General features: G+C 38.0%; 2 protein-coding genes across 2 annotated transcripts; both read left to right on the top strand.

Moving 5' to 3' along the window:
• The first annotated feature begins 621 nt into the window (after window positions 1-621).
• LOC135094110 (clotting factor G beta subunit-like) lies at window positions 622-8,987 on the top strand. Its single transcript, XM_063993912.1, has 9 exons — window positions 622-724; window positions 842-1,036; window positions 2,052-2,102; window positions 2,211-2,341; window positions 2,427-2,527; window positions 2,624-2,792; window positions 7,916-8,015; window positions 8,133-8,302; window positions 8,434-8,987. The coding sequence occupies exons 1-9, from the start codon at window positions 664-666 to the stop codon at window positions 8,596-8,598; spliced, it is 1,143 nt and encodes a 380-aa protein (XP_063849982.1). The 5' UTR covers window positions 622-663; the 3' UTR covers window positions 8,599-8,987.
• A 3,427-nt stretch (window positions 8,988-12,414) lies between these two features.
• Window positions 12,415-18,136, top strand: LOC135094117 (venom protease-like). The gene is made up of 9 exons (XM_063993919.1): window positions 12,415-12,507; window positions 12,610-12,804; window positions 13,212-13,262; window positions 13,355-13,437; window positions 13,531-13,634; window positions 13,729-13,897; window positions 17,203-17,302; window positions 17,421-17,590; window positions 17,748-18,136. The coding sequence occupies exons 1-9, from the start codon at window positions 12,447-12,449 to the stop codon at window positions 17,916-17,918; spliced, it is 1,104 nt and encodes a 367-aa protein (XP_063849989.1). The 5' UTR covers window positions 12,415-12,446; the 3' UTR covers window positions 17,919-18,136.
• The last annotated feature ends 1,981 nt before the right edge of the window (window positions 18,137-20,117 follow it).

Below are 20,117 nucleotides of genomic sequence, written 5' to 3'. Positions count from 1 at the left end.
AAAAACAACAAAAAACAATAATGTTAATAATAATAATAATAATAATAATAATAATAATAATAATAATAATAATAATAATAATAATAATAATGATAAAATTTATAATAATAATAATAATAATAATAATAATAATAATAATAATAATGATAATAATAATAATAATAATAATAATAATAATAATAATAATAATAATAATAATAATAATAATTATAATGATAAAAAACAAAAACAATAATGGTGATAATAATAGTAATAATAATAACAATGATAATAATAGTAATAATAATAATAATAATAATAATAATAATAATAATAATAATAATAATAATAAAAATAATAATAATAATAATGATGGTAATAAAAATAATAATCATAATAATATTGATAATTATGGTAATAATAATAATAATAATAATAATAATAATAATAATAATAATAATAATAATAATAATAATAAAGATAATAATGATAATAATAAAAAAAATAATAACAACACTAGTCAGCATCGAATATATCAAATTCATTATGTTACTCATTTTCAGTTAATGGTTTAGAACAATTTTCCCAAAGAGAAAACTGAAAAAAAAAAAAAAAGTTGAACAGGTTTAAAGATATGAAGTGAAGAGGAGAGGGCAGTAGTGAGCGGACAGGCAACACGGCGAGATGGAAGGGTCCCTCGTCCTCTCCTTGTGCTCCCTGGCGCTGGTGTTCACCGCCGCTACAGGTATGAAAGCGTGCTTTTATGTTACAACACTGGGAGACTGTTTTCTTTATCTGTAGTGGTAAAAGATTGTCCAGAATGTCATGTCATCTCGTGCACACACATTTTCCTTTCTGTCAGATGCAAGTCGCATTGTGTTTCCTGTTAGTGTGACTCTGCAGGAAGGGGACACCTGCACCTTGTACTCAGGTGCGCCAGGCAGGTGTGCTGATATACGTGACTGTGACTACACTGACGTGAACTTTCGCCGCAACCCGCCCGTCAGGTGCGGTTTCAAGGGCATATATCCTGTCGTCTGCTGTCCCAGTGCCTCGGGTGAGTATGGCGGAGTGTGTTTTGTGGAGCGAGGGAAAGGGTGAGCGAAAAACAAAGAAGAGACAGGAGGGATTTCTCATTAGTGTGTTTTTTTTTTTTTTTTATGTAAGAAGGACACTGGCCAAGGGCAACAAAAATCAATAAAAAAAAATGCCCACTGAAATGCCAGTCCCGTAAAAGGGTCAAGGCAGTGGTCAAAAATTGGTGGATAAGTGTCTTGAAACCTCCCTCTTGAAGGAATTCAAGTCATAGGAAGGTGGAAATACAGAAGCAGGCAGGGAGTTCCAGAGTTTACCAGAGAAAGGGATGAATGATTGAGAATACTGGTTAACTCTTGCGTTAGAGAAGTGGACAGAATAGGGGTGAGAGAAAGAAGAAAGTCTTGTGCAGCGAGGCCGCGGAAGGAGGGGAGGCATGCAGTTAGCAAGATCAGAAGAGCAGTCAGCATGAAAATAGCGGTAGAAGACAGATAGATATGCAACATTGCGGCGGTGAGAGAGAGGCTGAAGACAGTCAGTTAGAGGAGAGGAGTTGATGAGACGAAAAGCTTTTGATTCCATCCTGTCTAGAAGAGCAGTATGAGTGGAACCCCCCCAGACATGTGAAGCATACTCCTGTGGAGGGAAGAGTGCGAAGAGGAATGTGGTAAGGAAAATGGCGACAGTGGCAATAACAGCAAATACTGTGTGTCTGAAGGGTCTTATCAGACACAATTCCTGAGACGAGTTTGTTTCAACTGTGAAGTAAATAGAAGAAAGTTCATAGAAGAATTAACTTTCGTAGTTAATTGTTAAACGAAATAATAATGACATTAGAAACACGAGAATTTACCTTTTTTTTTTTCTCCTGTAGAAAAAGTAATTTTAAATTCATTCTTCTTATACCATAACTGGTTAAAAGACACATATATAATGCTAATCTCTCTCTCTCTCTCTCTCTCTCTCTCTCTCTCTCTCTCTCTCTCTCTCTCTCTCTCTCTCTCTGACACATAACTTTTCTTTTCAAAACTCTACAGGCGAAGGTCCCCAGCCGATCACAGACATAGCTCCGCCTAATGTTACATTCGGTAAGTAGTCACGGAACACAACTGTCGCATAACATTCATTCTACGTATGTATCATTCAATAAAACAATAAACTATAATAATTATGATATTTGTTGGATCTCTTTATAGGTTGTACAAAGAGAAGAAATAATTACGATCCGATAATAGGACATAAATTGAAAAAAATACCTGGGTTTCCGCTATTGCCAATGGATACTATCGGGTTTGACGAAGCAAAACCGCACGCATGGCCTTGGATGGTAAGTAAATAAAGTGATTATGTACTGAGATTAAGACCCAATAACAGTTAGTGTTGCAATCAAAATGGTCTCATTTTCCCTACAGGCGCTTGTTGGGAAACGAGAAAGCAACAATAATAAATGGTTCTGTGGAGGAGTGTTGATCAACGAGCAGTGGGTCCTGACTGCATTTCACTGCTTACTCAAGTAAGGAAACACTCAGAAACATAAATGATATGGAATAATACTCCAAAACAAAAATAGCTCACTCTGCACCCAAACTTTACTACTGCCACTTTCCAGGAGTCCAGACGTGGTGCGTCTTGGTGAACACGACTACCAACACAGAAACGACGGGCCACCTCACGAAGACTTTGACGTGGCAGAGAAGGTTACGTACCCTGGGTATGCTCATCCTCAGGAGTACCATGACCTGGCCCTGCTTAGGCTGTCTTCGAGGGTGAAGATAAAGGTGACTTATAACGTGTGTGTGTGTGTGTGTGTGTGTGTGTGTGTGTGTGTGTGTGTGTGTGTGTGTGTGTGTGTGTGTGTGTGTGTGTGTGTGTGTGTGTGTGTGTGTTGTGTTTGTGTGTGCATCCCTTGCTATCTTTCACCGCTATTTTCAAACTAACTGCTATCCTGATCTTATTTTCTGTACGCTTTTCCCAGTCTGTTGCCTTATTGCACTAGACTTTCTTCTTTTTCTTTCAAATATTCTATGGAACTTCTTGATAAAAGAGCTAACCAGTATTCTCAATTTCTCATCACTTTTAGTTTTAAACTCTAGAACTTCCTGTCTGTTTCTGCATGTCTCCTTACCATTGACTTAATTAACCCATTCAAGAGGAAGTTTTCTAGATACTTCACGATGTAATTTTGATCTTGCTTTTTGTCTAGGGCCTGACAGCTTCAGCTAGTCGTTTTCCTTTATCAATTTCATGGCCGTTGACCAGAGCCCCTCTTACATTAAAAAGGATATTTTCATATAACATTTTCTTTTATAATTAAGATTAATTGATATCTTGATACACTCTTGAATCTTCTGAGTTTTCCTCCATCTGGCTATGACTACAGAGTCACTCTCAAACTAAATTTATCTGTGCTGTATACCTCTCACCTAACTCCTCTGACTATAAGAAATTCTTTGACTATTTAACTTCCAAAGTGGAGCACATTCTGACCCTCTTCCCTTTTGCAGAGATCTCCATTCTTGGAGACTTCAATGTTCACCACCAGCTTTGGCTTTCCTCTCCCTTCACTGACAATCCTGGTGAACTAGCCTTCAACTTTGCTATCCTCCACGACCTAGAGCAATTGGTGCTACACCCTACTCGTATTCCTGACCGTCTTGGAGATACTCCCAACATTCTTGACCTTTTCCTGACCTCTAATCCTTCTGCTTATGCTGTCACCCTTTCTTCTCCGTTGGGCTCCTCCGATCACAATCTCATATCTGTATCTTGTCCTATCGCTCCAATCCCTCCTCAGGATCACGCTATGTGAAGGTGTCTCTGGCGTTTTGCCTCTGCTAGTTGGGGGGACCTGAGGAGGTATTTTGCTGATTTTCCTTGGAATGACTACTGCTTCCGTGTCAGAGACCCGTCTTTGTGTGCTGAGCGCATAACAAAGGTGATAGTGTCTCTCATGGAGGCGCACATTCCTCTCTCATTTTCTTGTCCTAAACCTTCTAAACCTTGGTTTAACACAGCTTGTTCTCGTGCTATAGAGAACTGGCTCATAGAAGGTACTTAAGCCTTCCATAACCAGAATCTCATGCACTTTAAATTTCTGCCCGGAACCATGCCAAATCTGTTCTCCAACTAGCCAAAAACTCCTTCATTAACAGAAATTGTCGAAACCTTTCAAGATCTAACTCCCCGCGTGACTTCTGGCATCTAACCAAAATATTTTCAATAACTTTGCTTCTTATTCTTTCCCTCCTCTATTTCAACCAGATAGCACCACTGCTATCACATCTATTTCTAAAGCTGAACTCTTCGCTAAAACCTTTGCTAAAAACTCTACCTTGGACGATTCTGGGCTTGTTCCTCCCTCTCCTCCACCCTCTGACTACTTCATGACACCTATTAAAATTCTTCGCAATGATGTTTTCCATGCCCTCGCTGGCCTAAACCCTCGGAAGGCTTATGGACCTGATGGGGTCCCTCCTATTGTTCTCCGAAACTGTGCCTCCGTGCTTGCACCTTGCCTAATCAAACTCTTTCAGCTCTGTCTGTCAACATCTACCTTTCCTTCTTGCTGGAAGTTTGCCTACATTCAGCCTGTTCCTTAAAAGGGTGACCGTTCTAATCCCTCAAACTAACGTCCTATTGCTTTAATTTCCTGCCTGTCTAAAGCTTTTGAATCTATCCTCAACAGGAAGATTCTTAAACATCTATCACTTCACAACTTTCTATCTGATCGCCAGTATGGGTTCCGTCAAGGCCGCTCTACTGGTGATCTTCTGGCTTTCCTTACTGAGTCTTGGTCATCCTCTTTTAGAGATTTTGGTGAAACTTTTGCTGTTGCCTTGGACATATCAAAAGCTTTTGATAGAGTCTGGCACAAAGCTTTGATTTCCAAACTATCCTCCTACGGCTTCTATTCTTCTCTCTGTAACTTCATTTCAAGTTTCCTTTCTGACTGTTCTATTCCTGCTGTGGTAGACGGTCACTGTTCTTCTCCTAAATCTATTAACAAAGGTGTTCCTCAGGGTTCTGTCCTGTCACCCACTCTCTTCTTATTATTCATTAATGATCTTCTAAACCAAACTTCTTGTCCTATCCACTCCTATGCTGATGATACCACCCTGCACTTTTCCACGTCTTTTCAGAGACGTCCAACACTTCATGAAGTAAACATTTCACGCAGGGAAGCCACAGAACGCTTGACTTCTGATCTTTCTAAGATTTCTGATTGGGGCAGACAAACTTGGTATTGTTCAATGCCTCAAAAACTCAATTCCTCCATCTATCAACTCGACACGACATTCCAGACAACTATCCCCTCTTCTTCAATGACACTCAACTGTCCCCCTCTTCTACACTGAACATCCTCGGTCTGTCCTTTACTTATAATCTGAACTGGAAACTTTTTATCTCATCTCTAGCTAAAACAGCTTCTATGAAGTTAGGTGTTCTGAGACGTCTCCGCCAGTTTTTCTCACCCCCAAGCTGCTAACTCTGTACAAGAGCCTTATCCGTCCATGTATGGAGTATGCTTCACATGTCTGAGGGGGGTTCCACTCATATTGCTCTTCTAGACAGTGTGGAATCAAAGGCTTTTCGTCTCATCAACTCCTCTTTTCTAACTGACTGTCTTCAGCCTCTTTCTCATCGCCGCAATATTGCATCTCTAGCTGTCTTCTACCGCTATTTTCATGCAAACTGCTCTTCTGATCTTGCTAACTGCATGCCTCCCCTCCTCCCGCGGCCTCGCTGCACAAGACTTTCTTCTTTCACTCACCCCTATTCTGTCCACCTCTCTAATGCAAGAGTTAACTAGTATTCTGAATCATTCATCCCTCTCTCTGTTAAACTCTGGAACTCCCTGCCTTCTTCTGTATTTCCACCTTTCTATGACTTGAATTCCTTCAAGAGGGAGGTTTCTAGACACTTATCCTTCAATTTTTGACTACCGCTTTGGGCCCTTTTTATGGGACTGGCATTTCAGTGGGCATTTTTTTTTTTTCGGATTTTTGTTGCCCTTGATCAGTGTCCCTCCTACATTAAAAAAAAAATACTGTAATGAGTAATGTATGACTGATTTCCTTATGATATTTCGCAAGGATTTTTCTTTTTTCCACCTAGCCACAGACAATAATGAAGGCATAAGTCTGAATCTTCAACAGAAACTTGTCATTAACGGTTTAACATAATATATTCAATCAACAAAGGCAAGTGACTAAGGAGAAATTCCATAAAGAGGTAAAATAGTTACTGGTCGGCTTTCATTGTTTTCCACACAATGCAGTTAAGAATATCACTAGAATTGTAAAGCCGCCGCTAGCGGGGGAAAAAAAAAGCCAGGTATCTTATATAGTGCTATTGATTTATTTATTTTTTCAAAGAGGTAGGTAACTACTGTATTCTTTTACTCCATTTATGGTTAGATATATCTACGGATATTAATTTATCATACAGTATTTGCACTTGTTACTGCCTTCACGAGCGTCGAAAGCTGAAGTGGAGTTTCAGTAGCAATAAGATACTTGTCTCTCAGGAATCTGGGGTTTGAGTTGAGTCTGTTAGATCTTGACGAGACATCCAACTTGGGGAAAAACTCTGACTAAGGAAATCTTTAGAAGAACATACATGAATGATAAGGGATTAGTAAGTGCTGCGGTGACAAATCTTGAATACAAAAAAGTTGGATATAACTGGTGGCTTGTTATGATGTACTGATACTTGTGGCCTTCTACACTACACCAACTATGAACAATACTTATTTTTTTTAGAAGGAGATCGGATAAAAAATAATCATGTGTAGCTACGAAGATCGAAACATTTTTGTTTGCATATGGTGGTTTTATACTGAATATCAGGTTGATCCATGTGCGTAACAAAAAAAGTTACGTAAGCACACTTTCTTTAAATTACACGTGCGAAAACAAGAAAATAATAAAATAACTAATACGTCAAAATAAATTCCACTGGACTGTTCTGTCCTGAGATGCACCAAGTGGCCACAGTGTGAGCTGCTGCTGCAAAGAACACCTGGAGACTGTGCAGGGAATCCCCGCCACTTTTACTTGAGGAAACTTTTTCTTTTGTGACGGACCGCCATTCCGGCTCCCTGTCCCTTCCCACCGCGTCTGTTAATACGCTACTTTATTGTTCATATTACTGGTATTGTTGATTATACTACTGCTACTACTGCAATTACTACTACTACTACTACTGTCTTCTACTACTACTACTAATTCTACTACTACTATTACTACTACTACTATCTACTATCACTACTACTACTCTGCTGTTGCTTCTACCAATAGTACTACTACTACTACTACTACTACTACTACTAGTACCACTCCTATTACTGCTGCTGCTGCTGCTGCTGCTGTTTCTACCGGTCGTACTACTACTTCTACTACTACTACCACTACTACAACTACTACTACTACTACTTCTATTAGTACAACCACTTTCACTTCTGCTGCTACTATTACTACAACTACTACTAATAACAATAATACTTCTACTACTACTACTACTACTACTATTACTACTACTAGTACTACTCCTACTACTACTACAAGTAATTACGCTTATTATTATTATTATTATTATTATTATTATTATTATTATTATTATTGTTATCATTATTTTATTGTTGTTATCATCATCACTACTAAAATCTTCATAATAACTATACATAACCAAATTTATAGTTGTGATTAATAATATTACTTCACACTGACAGACACACACACACACACACACACACACACACACACACACACACACAGCCGCACACACACACACATACATAGACTAACACACACACACACACACACACACACACACACACACACACACACACACACACACACACACACATTAATGATATCAGTTCTTTCGTTCCATTCTTCAGAATTCAATCACTCCCGTCTGTCTCCCGTGGGGAGTGGAGAACGAGGTGGACATCACGGGACAAACAGCGACGGTCACTGGTTATGGCGATACTGAATATGGTACATTTACGCTCTATTACATACTTTTACTTTAGTTATTTCCATATTGTAGAACAAGACAACCTGATATTGAAACTAATAGTAATTTCTGATAAATTATTTCCTCAATAATTCCAGGTGGCAAACCAACTACCTTCTTGCAGCAAGTGAAAGTGACGGTGTTCACGTCAGACAAGTGTGACACTAGCTACTCCATCTTGCCCAAGTACAAGACCAGTTGGCCCCAGGGCATCGGAGAGGAGACCCTGTGTGCCGGAGATGTTGAGGGAGGGAAGGACGCTTGCCAGGTAATGCTGTCATAATGGTGACAAATGATTAACCGTCTGACGCAGGCTCTTAGTAAGGTTTTTTAGTGAAGCCAGGGGTTCTGATGCCCTATGACGCGCCCGTGAATCTCGACCTTATGTTTCTTCCTCAGGGTGATTCCGGCGGACCCCTGGTGACTAAAGATGTCGGAGGAAGCTTCGTGTTGGCGGGCATCGTGGTGCAAGGTAACGGCTGTGGTAACAAAGACTTCCCAGGACTGTACGCCAATATGCGCTACCCGCCCTACCTCGTCTGGATCAAGAATGTTGCCTTCTAAGTTTTTTCTTAATTATTTAAATTGACAACCAAAGAAACTTTCAAGAAATACGAATAGAAATTCCTAAGAAAATATTTGGAAGAAATATAATTTTGCATTGTATGATGGTATCATAACTGTCATGATCAGCCTCTAAGATGATGCTAGAGAGGAGAGGCTTGTGGGTACCTTTCATTACTTCTATCATTTTACTGTATGGTGCTGTATGGAAATGTTCATCTTTGTGTTTCTTTTTTCTTTTTAATTTCAATCTTGAAATTCATTGTTTATCGTGTGTTCAAACTCATTTGTAAGTTCGCTCTTCAGAACCTAAAAAAAATAAAACAGCATTCCAGCACACCGGATAACCCTCAAAATGTTAATATTTTAAATAAATTGATGTCCAGTGACAAGAAGGAATCACCAAGAGAAACACCACATAGATAGAGAAAAAAGGTTAGTAGGAACGACGAGACCAAATATTTCACAGATAAAAGAAGAGGGACGGATTTGGTACCAACATGAAAAGCGTGAATTCACATGCAATGGATGATGTAAATAGAAGTACAGAGGATTTCAATGCCAACTTTCTTAGTCTTTATATCAACACTAGATGTAGGAAGTAAGATATATATATATATATATATATATATATATATATATATATATATATATATATATATATATATATATATATATATATATATATATATATATATATATATATATATATATATATATATATATATATAAAATCTGTAAAGCAATGCAGTAGAATAAATCTACAAAGAAGAGAAAATAACTTGGTGAAGAGAAAAAAAAAAACTACAAGTAAGAAGTAAGACTATTTACTTCTTAAAAAAAAAAAAAAAGTGCAAATATGGAAAACTGAAACAAGTGTGTCATTTATCATAGACAGAATACATCTTAGAGAGGACCATGAACATTCAACTACTGATGTTATATAAAGGTACAAGAAGTTATCCTCTATTTGACTTTGGTCTGTCCTGAATGATCTTGAAAAACGTAATAATTCTGATTCGCAAGGATGCCCATCAAAAAAGAAAACATAAAAAAAGAAACTATTGACCAATATATTTAATATCTGCTGTGTACGGGCTTTTATAAAATTGATATAACATAACGCTTGACAAAAATGAATTGATAAAATCAGGTTTTGATTTGATTAATGAGCACTGGCAACATCCATGTCATTAAATAAGCTGTGGAAATATCTTTACAGAGACTGAAGCATTACAAATGGCTCTCTTAGACCATGGTCCTGCCTTCGTAAAGATGCTGGAAGAAATCAACCAGACTAGTCATGTCAATAGATAAGGTAAATAAAGTCATAGAAAAGACTAATAAAAAAGTGCCTGACTAGGTTGTAGATGAGCAAGTTTTTAACGATTTCGAATAGGGGAAAAAAGAAGAAATTAAAGTATGCTGAGAAAATTTGAATTACCTTTTATTAGCATATGATATTGGTTAGGTGAGTGAATTTGTAAACATAATGATACCTAGGCAAAGTATGAAACATAGAAGTAATGTGTGTGTGTGTGTGTGTGTGTGTGTGTGTGTGTGTGTGTGTGTGTGTGTGTGTGTGTGTGTGTGTGTGTGTGTGTGTGTGTGTGTGTGTGTGTGTGTGTGTGTGTTAAGACTCCGTAGAATCTTAAGGTTACAAGGCAGGTGTACGGGCGAAGTAAAGGATCATTTCTTCTGTGTTCATCTTTCGTTACGCAAGTTGTTTGTTGGATTAAGTAAGCGATTGAGCTCCTAACAACCAGTGGGAAACCCAGAGGCTATAGACAACCTTTCAACACCAACAATTTAATACTTATTTATTTTTTTTTATTTTTGTTTATTTATGTATTTTTTTTTCGTGGAGAGCTCCAATTTGTAGGAAGAAAACAATACACAAACTATGTCATCCCTCGAGATATTGACATAGTAATATATTTAGGGATAATTTAGTCTATATATTGTTTCCTTTCTACCACTTGGAGTCCTCCACAGTAAAAATGGTGTGTGTGTGTGTGTGTGTGTGTGTGTGTGTGTGTGTGTGTGTGTGTGTGTGTGTGTGTGTGTGTGTGTGTGTGTGTGTGTGTGTGTGTGTGAGTTCATTTTTTGGTGTTCATATCGCCTAGATGGTCCCAGAGGCTGGAAGCTGAGTTGCTGCCTCCCTCTTACAAAGAAATATTTTTTTTTTTATTTAGAGTGTCTGAAGGAATTAAATGATCAAGTTGGCGTTAAAAAGCACCTGACCATAGAATATTTCCGACTTAAAATGACTTGTTCTTTCATTTCTGAGAATATGTGACTTTCCCCCCTGGGACATCCAGTCTCTCTCTCTCTCTCTCTCTCTCTCTCTCTCTCTCTCTCTCTCTCTCTCTCTCTCTCTCTCTCTATATATATATATATATATATACGAGTATATATATATATATATATATATATATATATATATATATATATATATATATATATATATATATATATATATATATATATATATATATATATATATTCCGATAAGATTTACAAAAAAGAATATTATATTGAACATTAAGCAATAGAAAAATACTGTCAGACTGGAGTGTTATTGGCAAACAAGAGTTATGAGAGCTAACTTTCCACTATCACTGTAGACGAATCTTTTTAAACAGTGTACAGTATTCTGGCATGGGTTTAAAATTTACACAGGTTTTTAAGGAGAAATGGAACGAAAATTTAATTACCCCAGAAAGGGAAAAAGAATGACGGACGGGATAACGAGGAATGATAAAAGGAAAGCATCATTCGTTTATGGTGCATAGCAGAGACGAAGGCATCTTCCCTCCAAACAGAATGCACTTGGCCAGGTCACGTCATACACTAAAAAAAAAAAAAAAAAAAAAAAAAAACAGCAATTAAAAAAAAAATGTTGCAAGCAAATAAAAAATAGGACAAAATAAAAAAAAAAAAATGAACTTCTTGATACAAGAGAGAAGGGCCAAAAAGTTTTGCTTAAGATATCTGTCAGCTTGTTTTACGTTGTATCAATATTTCTCAGGCAGACAATAACCAGATTTACATGAAGCAGAACTTAAAACATAATCATCTTTCGATGCATTCTGATAACGTTTCAACTGAGGTCCAGTAAAATAAAAGAAATATCATTAATTTCTTGTTATGAGTCAACCATGAATCCCAGATACGGGAAATCCCCTGGCTGACGAGAGAGAGAGAGAGAGAGAGAGAGAGAGAGAGAGAGAGAGAGAGAGAGAGAGAGAGAGAGAGAGAGAGAGAGAGAGAGAGAGAGAGAGAGAGAGAGAGAGAGAGAGAGAGATGAGATAACTTTGAAATTTTACACTCCTTCCACCGTTTTCAACTTTAGTGGCAATTATTTGTTGAAATAATAACACTAATGACGATAATGATGATGATGATGTTGATGATGGTAGTAGTAGTAGTAGTAGTAGTAGTAGTAGTAATGGTGGATAGTGATAGAAGTAATAATAATAATAATAACAATAATAATAACAATAATAATAATAATAATAATAATAATAATAATAATAATAATAATAATAATAATAATAATAAAAATAATGATAATAATAATAATAATAATAATAATAATAATAATAATAATAATAATAATAATAATAATAATAATAATAATAACAATAACAACAACTACACTAGTCAGCATCAACATATCAAATTCAATGTATCACTTATTTCCAGTTAACACTTTAGAAAAGTTTTCCCAAAGAGAAAAAACTAAAAAAAAAAAAAAAAAAAAAAAAGTAAGCTGAACAGGTTTAAAGGTATGAAGGGAAGAGGTGAGGGCAGTAGTGAGCGGACAGGCGGCACGGCACGGTGGTATGGAAGGGCCCCTCGTCCTCTCCTTGTGTTCCCTGGCGGTGGTGTTCACCGCCGCCACAGGTATGAAAGCGCTTTTATATTATAACATTGGGAGAATGTTCTCTTCATCTGTAGTGGTAAATGTCATGTCATCTCGTGCACACACATTTTCCTTCCTGACAGATGCGAGTCGCATTGTGTTTCCTGTTAGTGTGACTCTGCAGGAAGGGGACACCTGCACCTTGCATTCAGGTGCGTCAGGCAGGTGTGCGGACATACGTCACTGTGACTACACTGATGTGAACTTTCGCCGCAACCCGCCCGTCAGGTGCGGCTTTAACGGCATATATCCTGTCGTCTGCTGCCCCAGTGCCTCGGGTGGGTATAGGAGAAAGTGCTTTGTGGAGCAGGGATGAGAAACTTATCAGAGATAATTCCTCAGAGGAATTTGATTTGTCCCAGAGCTGACATGAGCAAAAATTCATAGACGGACAGAGTCTTAATTTTTCATTCATTAAATCAATAATGTTCAATATAAATTATCAGATAAAACAAAGCTAAGCATAATGTTTGGTTTAGTTTAATTAAAATTATTAGTACCTCCCTCCCCTCCCACTTCTCTCTCTCTCTCTCTCTCTCTCTCTCTCTCTCTCTCTCTCTCTCTCTCTCTCTCTCTCTCTCTCTCTCTCTCTCTCTCTCTCTCTCGAACTAGGCACCTTTTGACGCTTCACTTGAATCACTTACGGAGGGGAAAGTGTTACGCAACTAACTACTCTCTTCTTCAGATGGAGTTCTACTGCCGGTAACAGATATCTCTCCACCCAAAATCACATTCAGTAAGTAACCACGAAATACAACTTTCACACAAAAGATGCAATTCATGAATTCAAGAATTACTACTTGTGTCAATAAATCAATATTTTTACAGCATGTGGAACAAAAGGGCTCCCAGTGGCAGGAGCTTTCGCTGTAGGGAGTGAAAGAGCAGAACTGAATGCATGGCCTTGGATGGTGAGAAAGAATATTAATTCAAAATTGATCGTAAATCTAAATTCCAGTTATGATTATAATGTTAAAACCGTCACGGCGGACCTTCCTCTACAGGCACTGATTGGTGAGCAAAGTGGACCAAATGTGAACTGGTTTTGTGGGGGAGTGCTGATCAACGAGCAGTGGATCCTGACTGCCCTCCATTGCTTCTTTTCTAAGTAAGTGAAACATTTAAAGTGAATGATTACGAACAATCTTCAGAAACAAAAGTAACTCACACTTCACCCAAATTCCTCCATCACCTCTTTCTAGGAACCCAGACGTGGTGCGTCTAGGTGAAGATGACCATCTGGATGACAATGACGGGGCAGTTCACCAAGACTTTGGTGTGGCAGAGACGGTTATGTACCCTGGGTATACTCACCCCGAGGACTACCATGACCTGGCCCTGCTTAGGCTGTCTTCGAGGGTGCACATACAGGTGACTGATGGTGTGTGTGTGTGTGTGTGTGTGTGTGTGTGTGTGTGTGTGTGTGTGTGTGTGTGTGTGTGTGTGTGTGTGTGTGTGTGTGTGTGTGTGTATCTAGACATTTTCTTATATAAACGGGGAACGTTGCATTAGGAAGGGTATTTGTCAGATCAACATGCAGATCAATTCTGTTGTGGCGATTCTTAATAGAGACAAGCTGAACGAAAAAGAAGAGAAGAAATTATCCTTTGTATCACGTTAATTGGAGTACAATTATTATTAACTAATCAGAGAGAGCCAATATGCGGTGACGTCACAACACAACCACATAAAGGGGACTGACGCCATGTTAATTAATCGCTTACGAGTATAAACCACCCTCACACCGAGTAACGTCGTGGCTCCTCTTCAGCGAAAAAAAAGCCATCTCCCAAAAGTGTAGTCTGTAAGTATTCGGTGAATGTAATAATTGAAGTAAAGCGAATGGATCCCTAAGTGTATCAGCCGTCCCCGATGCAGTTCGGTTCTGCAGAATTCATTTTCTACAAAAGATACTATGAAAGCTCTGCACACCTGTTGTAACGGGTCAGAATATACCCCCGCCCAGAGTATTCCAGGAGTTATTATAGGCTAGTCTGTTTTATAGTCGGGATATAAGTTAAATTAGGCCATTTTACACCCTTAGACATAAAATGGGCTAGGGTAGAATATATCCCTCTTGGCCAGAATATTTCCCATCCCTTTTCCATGTAAAAAGCATATTACTATATTACCAGAAGATAACAACTGGTATTAATGCGGATGATGCAGTGATCTCACGCCTGGAAACATTTCTTGTGAGCTGTGCAGTACGTTAAATTCTACAAAGATCTTTTTCTCTCCTCCTAGTAGGTAAGCATATATATATTAAAAATTCAGTATGATCTACATGGAGCATGTAAAAGTTTCTTCGCTGTGTTTTTTCTGGTTTATTGAGCCATGGACAATTGACTTAAAAGAGTGGCAGTAAAAAAAATCCATCTTGGGGTTCGGTGGAAGGCCCGTCCCCGGTAGAGGTCTGAGAATCCAACACGCCACATGTTTAATGTATCCTATAGACCAGAATACTCACAGACATGATTAAATTGTAATTTTAAATGTTTGAAAGCATACGAAATTTGATTATACCATTTTATTGCTAATCTCTCGATGTAACCATGCCCGTAAGTCTTCAGGTTTATAGGATACATTAAGTATGTTGCGAGTTGGGCACTCGGACCACTACCAGGGACGCGGGCTCTAGTGAACCCCCGAATGGTAAAATGTTTTCTCTTACTCTTCCATATCAAATGTTCGCGGTTCAAACAATCAAGAAAACACAACGGGCAAACCTTACAAGTGTAAATCACACCATCGGTGAGTCGCACCTGCTATCTATTCTCATTTCCACTTAATTCATCATCCCATAGAGTACCTGTCTTTGAGTCAGAGGAACTTTTTTTTTTTTTTAATTACTCATAAGCAGCTTGGAGATATCAAATAACAGTAATGGTTTAGAAAAAAAAAAAGTGCTGTTACTAATTATTGTAACAAGGGCCTAAGGAAGCATAGCTTAGACTAAATTAATTTGAAAACGGAGGTGTAAAAATAAGCCAAGTCCAATTATACCCCGGGAATTATTCTGGACTAGTCCAAAGTATACACGAGTATATTTTGAGAAAGGATCAATCTGGGCTACAATACTCCGCCAAGTTCCTTCTTCTAGCAGTGACCATGCTAGTAAGTATGATATTTGTGCTGCCGTATCGTGCGGGTGAGGACAGCGAATCTGATTCAAGTTCCATATTATGTTCTACAAGATTCTTTTATTTAAGTAGGGGATAATTAAGGCGTAACTCTGCCGCTCAGCATGTGTCTAGTGAACAAAAGCAGACGCTTAAAGAATATTTCTCTGAAGAGACGGAAAAGTTACTGCCCGGCTTTAGTTGTTTTCCATTCAATACTATTATGAATTCTATTAGAAACTAAAACTGCAAAAAGCCAGCTGCTCTAAGGAAATGTTTTTTTTTTTTCTTAACTAATGTATGAATACCTATTGTCTTCTTCACTGGATTTTCGATCATATTTAAATAGCTACATTAGGATTTCATATAGTCATTATTTGCACTTGTTATTATCTTCACAAACGTCGACAGTAAAAGCGAATGTTAAATAATAAGAAAAACGTGTCTGTGAGAGATATTTTGTAAGACTTTCAAAAAACGTATCCGTTTGACGTCATATTCCTTGAGGATAAGCCAAGCTCCTGACATTCCGCCATGCAAACAGTCTTACATCTCCACAAGCAGTACTGGTATTGCAACCCGACGACAGTTAAAAGGGAATTCTAACAGTTACATCCTTCAATCCAGGAAAATTTTCCTTCTGCGTCTTGGTTTGCCACCTTTCCTCTATCTTTCTTCACACAATGTTACATAAGTCAACAGTCTATAATAATACTTAATAGTAACAGTAACATTAGTAGTAGTAGTAGTAGTAGTAGTAGTAGTAGTAGTAGTAACAATAATAATAATAATAATAATAATTATAATAATAATAATAATAATAATAATAATGAAAATCTTAGTAAAAATACTGAAATTATTATGATGTACAACATCAACAACAACAACAACAGCAACAACAACAACAACATTGAAGATGATAATAATAATAACAGTAATAATTATAATAATAATAATAATAATAATAATAATAATAATAATAATAATAATAATATAATTATTATTATTTCTATTACCATTATCATTATTATCATTATTATTATTATCATCATTATTATCATTATTATTATTATTATTATTATTATTATCATCATCATAATCAAATAAATCGCTTTGAGACAAAAGACAATATCACGTGCCACACTGGAACTCCTGACGGGGCCTCTGTACCACCCTCACCACACAGAGGTTTGAAAGGTGAGAGGTCATCATCAGATGCAATGCTGTTTTCTTAAGCCTCCCTCCACCCTGCCCTCCAATCTTCGCCGCGTGGGATTTGATTCTCGTACGCAGTCTTCATAATTTTTTTGACGTATCACCTGCCTTGAGCCGCAATAAATTTATCATCATCCCTCCAACAAAGTTTATTCTGGGGTGATATCTTAGACGAAACCACCTATAAAACTTTTAGTCATTCATCCTTTCGAAGCGGATGGCACCCATGCCCGCGCAAGTGGCGATTTCGGCACAGATTATTGTTGTTGTGCATAACTGTTACACACACACACACACACACACACACATTACTTATGGCAGTTCTGTCCCTGTCTTCAGGAATTCATAATTCCCGTGTGTCTCGCGTGGGGAGCGGAGAGCGAGGTGGACATCACGGGACAAACAGCGACGCTCACTGGTTATGGCGATACTGAATTTTGTACGTTCAAACTCTATTGCATACTTTTATTTTGGTTACTTTCAAATTGTAGAACAATATATCTTGAGATTGAAACTCTATTAGTAATTCCTGACAAATGATTTCCTCAATATTTCAGTTGGCCAACCAACCACCTTCCTGCAGCAAGTGAACGTGACGGTGTTCACGTCGGAGAAGTGTGACACTAGCTACTCCATCTTGCCCAGATACAAGACCAGTTGGCCCCAGGGCATCGGAGAGGAGACCCTGTGTGCCGGAGATCTTGAGGGAGGGAAGGACGCTTGCCAGGTAATGCTGTCATAATGATGGAGTAAATACTGACTGACTGACTGACTGACTGACTGATGCTCTAATGTGTCTTTGGATTTGTTGTGACAACTTAATAGAGATTCTGATTTTCTCTTGACGTAGCCACGAAACTTAATCTTCGTTCTTCTTTCCCCAGGGTGACTCCGGCGGGCCTCTGGTGACTAGGAACAATATTGGACGGTATGTGTTGGCGGGCATCGTGTCCCAAGGTAACGGATGTGGCAACAAGGACTTCCCCGGACTGTACGGCAATATGTACTACCCACCCTACCTTGCCTGGGTCAAGAAAGTTGCTTTCACAGTCTAATGAAGGAAAGAAATGTCATGCTATATCAAGAAGACTTTCAGGATAATAAATATAAAATATGAGCCAGAGAAATTATAATTCGACATCGTTATATTAGCATACCTATTATTATCTCGAGTTCGCGCTGATGGCAAGAGGCCTTTCCAAACTTTTCCCATCCACCTATGGCGTCTGGTTGCTGCCACAAATTATTTCAAGAAAATAAATTAATCAATTAACATTTAAAGTTATTAACCAACACTTCCGTGTAGTTTTGGATTTGTTTTGCCGTTTTATGCTGTATTTTGTAATATATATATATATACGAGTATATATATATATATATATATATATATATATATATATATATATATATATATATATATATATATATATATATATATATATATATATATATATTGTCAGAGAGCCACTAACCAAGAGCAACAAAAAAATTGAATAAAATAAGGTCTATTTAATTAATGTCAGTTCTCATAGCGATGTCATATAGAATGACTAGAGAAAGAAAAAAAAAAAAAAAAAAAGGGCAAGTGTCTTGAAGCATCCCACTGAAAAGATTTCATAGGAAGGAGTAAATACATGTGCAGGCAGGGAGTTTCAGAGTTTACAAAAGTAAGGGAGGAATGATTGAGAATACTGGTTAACTCTTGCATTAGAGAGGTGGACAGAATTGGGATGAGAGAAAGAAGAAAGTCTTGTGCAGCGAGGCCGCGGGAGGAGTGGAGGCATGTAGTTAGCAAGATCTGAAGAGCAGTTGGCATGAAAATAGCGGTAGAAAATAACTAGAGATGCAACACTGCGGCAATGAGAAAAGACAGAAGACAGTCAGTTAGAGGAGAGGAATTGATAAAACAGAAAGCTTTTGATTTCACCCTAAGAGAGCGTTATGAGTGGAATCCTCTCATACATGTGAACCATACTCTATACACGGACGGATAAGGCCCCTTTACAGAGTTAGCAGATAGGGTGGGTGAGAAAAAAAACTGGCAGAGATGACTCAGAACGCATTACTTCAAATAAGTTGTTTTAGCTAGAAATGAGATGAGAAGTTTCCAGTTTAAATCATAAATAAGGACAGACAGAGGATGTTCAGTGTACAAGAGGGGGACAGTTGAGTGTCACTGAAGAAGAGGGGATAGTTATCTAGAAGGGTGTGTCGAGTTGATAGATGGGAGAACTGAATTTTTGAGGCATTGAACATTCCTAAATTTGTTCTGCCCAATCAGAAATTTTAGAGAGATCAGAAGTCAGGCGCTCTGTGGCTTTCCTGGTTGAACAGTTTATCTACTGAAGGGTTGGACGTCTACATAAAGACGTGGAAAAAGTGCAAGGTGATGTCATCAGCGTAATAGTGGATAGGACAAGAAGTTTGGTTTAGAAGCTCATTGACGAATAATTAATGGGAAGAGAACTGAACCCTGAGGAACGCCACTGTTAATAGACTTTAGAGAAGAACAGTGACCGTCTACCACAGCAGCAATCGAACGGTCAGAAAGGAAGGATAGAAGCCGCAGGAAGATAGTTTGGAAATCAAAGCTTTGTGCCAGACTCTATCAAAAGCTTTTGATATATCTAAGGGAACATAGAATGTTTCATAAGAATCCTGAAAGAGGATGGCCAAGACCACCAGTAGAGCGGCCTCAACGGAGCCCATACTGGCGATTAGATAGGTTATGAAGTGAAATATATTTAAGACTCTTCCTGTTGAGGATGAATTAAAAAAAGCTTAGAGAGGCAGGAATTTAAAACAATAGGACGGTAGTTTGAGGGATTAGAGCGGTCACCACTTTTTAAGGAAGAGGTTGAATGTAGGCAAACTTCCAGCAGGAAGGAAAGGCAGATGTTGATAGAGTTGGAAGAGTTTGACTAAGCAAGATGCAAGTACATTATATTTCTGCCCGGAACCATGCTGTCTGTACTCCAATTAGCCAAAAACTACTTCATTAATAGTGTCAAAATCTTTCAAGATCTAACTCCCATCGTGACTTCTGGCATCTAGCCATAAACATCTCCAAAAACGTTGCTTCTTCTTCTTTCCCTCCTTTATTTCAACCAGATTGCACCACTGCTATCTCATCTATCTCTAAAGCTGAACTCTTCGCTCAAACCTTTCCTAAAAACTCTCCCTTGAATGATTCAGGGTTTGTTCCTCCCTCTCCTCCACCGTCTGACTACTTCATGCTACCTATTAAAATTCTT

Source organism: Scylla paramamosain, chromosome 3 (assembly GCF_035594125.1).
Source record: "Scylla paramamosain isolate STU-SP2022 chromosome 3, ASM3559412v1, whole genome shotgun sequence".
Taxonomy (NCBI): domain Eukaryota; kingdom Metazoa; phylum Arthropoda; class Malacostraca; order Decapoda; family Portunidae; genus Scylla; species Scylla paramamosain.
Note: the sequence above shows the minus strand (reverse complement) of the source record. Positions and strands in the feature narration are given on the sequence as shown.

Bases quoted from the DNA above. Each gene is read 5' to 3' on its own strand.
- LOC135094110 (XM_063993912.1), top strand. From the start codon at position 664: ATGGAAGGGTCCCTCGTCCTCTCCTTGTGCTCCCTGGCGCTGGTGTTC. The intron at 725-841 runs GTATGAAAGCGT...CCTTTCTGTCAG, and splicing joins GGTGTTCACCGCCGCTACAG to ATGCAAGTCGCATTGTGTTT. The intron at 1,037-2,051 runs GTGAGTATGGCG...AAAACTCTACAG, and splicing joins CTGCTGTCCCAGTGCCTCGG to GCGAAGGTCCCCAGCCGATC.
- LOC135094117 (XM_063993919.1), top strand. From the start codon at position 12,447: ATGGAAGGGCCCCTCGTCCTCTCCTTGTGTTCCCTGGCGGTGGTGTTC. The intron at 12,508-12,609 runs GTATGAAAGCGC...CCTTCCTGACAG, and splicing joins GGTGTTCACCGCCGCCACAG to ATGCGAGTCGCATTGTGTTT. The intron at 13,438-13,530 runs GTGAGAAAGAAT...CTTCCTCTACAG, and splicing joins TGAATGCATGGCCTTGGATG to GCACTGATTGGTGAGCAAAG.